Genomic DNA, 4166 nt, shown 5'->3' with positions numbered 1-4166 from the left:
AATTTGAATGAGTTGCAATGAAAACATTTTAATGTGAACTGATCATCGATAAAGAGTACAAAATTTCTGAAGTAAGCCAAGGTTAATAATTTTGGACGAGTACAATCGTTCCAACTCAGATTTAAAAAATTAAAAATTTCATTGATTTCATGCTTCATACAGCTATTGTACTACATTCAACGATTCTTAGATTGACAAGTCAAAACTTTCCTGAGGTGTAAATCAGGAATAATAAAAAACAGTTACTGTTAAACTTTATTTCTAGATAAATACATCACAGTTACAATGACAACAAAAGGATGATCGAGTATGGCTTTCACCCACCAAAGGGCCGGACTTCAAAAATATTTTAGTTATTAAAGAGAAAGAGCTATCAATACCGCAGCGAGACTATGCGACAGGAATTACGATAATGAAGATGATTATTTTGTACTAGGCCTAGACACCACATACTGAGATTTGTGAGTCATGCCATAAATGCAGGAACCAATCAGCGTGAAAGCTTTATTGTAAGTCTGCCAATTAATTAGAAACTTTGAAAAATGATGCAGCTCCCGGTAATACTTTCTCCAATCCGACCCTGGAGGATAAATTACTCTAAATAGATGACAGGATCACAAGAAGTATATTTGCTAGCAGCTGCATAGTAAAAAAAATAGTCATTTGGCGACGCGAAGAAAATGAACTATGAACATTCTTCCATAAAATGCAGGTGAAAAGTATACATTGTAAAGAAAAACCGTATTAATTTGCTTTCGTCAACAACTTGGGTGACGGCAAGGTATATAATGCACAATATCTATACAAAGTACTTTAATCGAAATAATACTCAAATACGGACTTCAATAATCAAAAATATAACATGATGAATTTGAAAATAGAGAATAAAACCTGACAATAAATAATTAATAATAAGTAAACTTATCATAGAATGCGCTATCAATTAAGTAATAAAGGTTTAATAGGTCGAACAGCGACTGTAAGTGAAGCAATTTGTTTAAACCGTCTAGGATACCTCATCTTTTCACCAAGCCAAGTCCTTACACCAATTACTTGTTTAATTTACGACAGGTTGTATCCATTGAAGTCACAAAAAAGTTAACAACCTATGCACAAAATAAGCATAGGCCAAAATCATACTTTTTCTACGCACAATTTGAGGTAGCAAATGATTCTATAAGACGAGGAGCCTTTACCATAATCGCAAACTTTCATCAAAAATATCTAATTATGAAATTTCAAGAAGAAAGATTTCACATAACTTCACGTAAGCTAACAAATCGAATAAAGGTGAGGAATAATAAATGATGGCAGCACAAATAAAATGTAACATTTGGAACAAGATGAACTGGATGTGACTGAACCGGTTTACAAAAAGTGAACTGATGGAGAAATCTAGCACAAATTCAAGGGGCAGCCTTTAGCCGTTTTCGATAAACATCTGTACAATCTGAAATGCCTTATTTTAAATTATCGGCAGGTAACAGGAGGAAGGTCAATGGTCGTCCCAGATTGCCATGATCAGATTACGTGGGATCAAGTTCATGAACATGCGGCGCATAAGTGGGAGTATCCTGTTGTGGGACACAACTATAACGTATATGTTTCGTGACCAACTAATGAAAATAATACAAAAACCTTTATTGTTCTAATAAAGCAGCCCTGAAGAAGAAATTTTAACAAACACAAGACATTACCCAATAATTATAATATTTCGACCGAAAGTTGTGTGAAAGTGTGTTCATAAAAAATGGTCTTCGATTACTGGCCTTTACTTTAGGAACTGATGAAGAGTATTTGGTGCTTGCTGATCCTGCGCCAGTACATTAACCAGAACGAAATAAAATATTTACGGGAATGAAAAAGATCAAAATACCTTCTGGATTAGGCATCATCACAGGCAATAATTGTCTTTTTAATATTATTGAGTTGACCGGCTGCTGGCCTCCAGTGGCTCCCGATTTGACAAACGTAATTTTTACAAGGAAGCTGCTACTTAACAAAAAGAATCGCCTTTTTCCTCATCTCATAACACATGTTTTGACGATTTGAATTATAATCCGTAGGCTTGGCAGCTGCAGCCAGACTTTCCCAGCCACCAACGACCCGACCTTTAGACCCACAGCTCACCACAAAATTCTACGACGATGTAATTCTCCACAATAGTAGCTGTAGGTTGCGGTTGTGTAACGTAGACATAAATCCCGTAACAATTTATGGGGATAATAAATGAGTAAAATGAGAAAAATTTGGTAAAATGGAGCGCGAGCTTTAAGAATGGGTTCAAATAATACTTTATAGATGTTTAGTCATAGCAGTAATGTCTGATGAGTAGAGTAAGATTTCTTTTACATTAAGGAGTTTTGTACATATCCATAATAAGAAGAATAGTAAGAGATTACGTGGTATCATAGGTAATTTAAGGCCAAAAGGCCTTCATTCCCTTAAAAACAACCATTCATAAGTCAACTATTTTTCATTTTATTCAACAGTAATGAGACTTCTCGGATAGTTCTTTTAAAATAACCAACTAATTATATTAGAGAAATAAACGAAATTTGTGATAGCATGGACGTTGTGCACTAATCAATAATAACACACAGAAAGGATTATTTGACGCTTTTTTCACATCTCATTCCCAACACACGCAACTCACTTGGATCTCGCTTGATAGCAACACAAAGCTATGGATGATCTTGACTACATACATAGCTGACAGCAGTACAATAAATCAGTCAACTGCTTTGCCCTCATGTTTTTCAGCAGATGTTTCCTCGCAGCAACGAAAGCTCAAATTAATGTAGTTAGTGCCGGCTCCTCGCCCTCTGATAGCGACAAATTAAAACATACTAAAATGCATTTAAAAGCGACAAATTAAAACATACTAAAATGCATTTAAAACAGCCGAATAATTATTACTTCCTACTTTTATTCTTCTGTCTGCTCACAAGGAGCAGTTTTCTGAGAGCAGAGTAAGCTTGCTCAAGACCTTCCCCAGTAACTGCACACGCGGATGCCGCCACCCATGGATGCTGGTCCTTGATGTCATCCAATCCGAGCGTGTGAGTCAAAACGTTGAGGGATTTAGCAGCAGGAAGATCCTGTTTATTTGCTAGTAGCAGTAAAGGTGGCTTACTGATCCCCAATACTCCACACTGGGCCGCCTGTTGTTTCAACAATCTTTGGAGCTCCAGTCGTGCTTCCTCAAGTCGATCAGCGTTGCTACAAGCATCAACAACGAATATGAGAGCGTCTGTCGCACGGGTGTACGGTCGCCACAGCGGCCGGAGACGTTCGCTGCCGCCTACGTCCCAGACAAGCCACGAGCTTCCACCACATCGAATTTTCTCGCAATTGAAGGCTACGGTCGGCGTTGTGTTAACATATCTTCCGTAACGGAGACGTAACAGCGTCGTAGTTTTGCCTGATCCATCCAATCCCACGAGGACAACGTGGAAAGGAGCTCTCAGTCGAGCCGCGACTCCTGCCCCAGCCCTTGCCACGTTGTTGCCCAAACTTCGGCCGATCTTCTTGATTCGGGACACTCCTACAGATCCCATGCTCATCTAAGAGTGCAAACTTTCAGATGTTGCTTTGATTTTCTATTGTCAGGAGGATTAATTTATTATTTCACTGCGGTCATTTTTATAAGTTCTCAAAGATTAAGCATAAAAACACCAGAGTTCTATTTGCAATATCGTCTAATGACCGAAATTTTTGAAGTTATCAAAGAAAGCCACGGAACTCAGAGCCTTCACCTTTCTTTCGCAGAATCGTTGGGCAGACTGAATGGTGCAGGCGGACTTTTAAATCTGTGCGGCAACACAGCTGCCAGCTACTAATTTCGATCTTATACTGAGTGTGGGCACCCACACTACGATTGTAGTGTTGTTAGACAACACGTTGTGTACTAATTGTGCCTCAACATTCAAAGTATTATCACCACTCTCGTTTTAGTTCTAAATAATTATGCACCAGTTGATTTACGGGGGCCGACGAAAGTTAGAAATCACAACAAAAGCTGTACAAACAAACTTGAGGCACGAGTGTGGCGGCCTTTGGCATCTAGTCGCTCCACTTACCACAATAATGATTGAAAAGGACCGCGCGGGCTCCCATGAGTAGAAACAGCTCTCAATCTTCTGTACATGCCATCATATGACAGC

At 38.6% G+C, this 4166-nt stretch overlaps 1 protein-coding gene across 1 annotated transcript; it reads right to left on the bottom strand.

The window, feature by feature from the left end:
- Positions 1-242: 242 nt before the first annotated feature.
- On the bottom strand, positions 243-3774 carry LOC108679304 (ADP-ribosylation factor). Its single transcript, XM_047885709.1, has one exon. The coding sequence runs from the start codon at positions 3564-3566 to the stop codon at positions 2916-2918; it is 651 nt and encodes a 216-aa protein (XP_047741665.1). The 5' UTR covers positions 3567-3774; the 3' UTR covers positions 243-2915.
- Between the last annotated feature and the right edge of the window lie 392 nt (positions 3775-4166).

Source organism: Hyalella azteca, unplaced genomic scaffold, assembly GCF_000764305.2.
Source record: "Hyalella azteca isolate HAZT.00-mixed unplaced genomic scaffold, Hazt_2.0.2 contig2815, whole genome shotgun sequence".
Taxonomy (NCBI): Eukaryota; Metazoa; Arthropoda; class Malacostraca; order Amphipoda; family Hyalellidae; genus Hyalella; species Hyalella azteca.
The sequence above is the reverse complement of the archived record's forward strand: the minus strand, read 5'-3'. Positions and strand labels throughout refer to the sequence as shown.

What these genes read in the sequence shown, in the direction of transcription:
- LOC108679304 (XM_047885709.1), bottom strand. Translation starts at nt 3,566, where the DNA reads ATGAGCATGGGATCTGTAGGAGTGTCCCGAATCAAGAAGATCGGCCGA.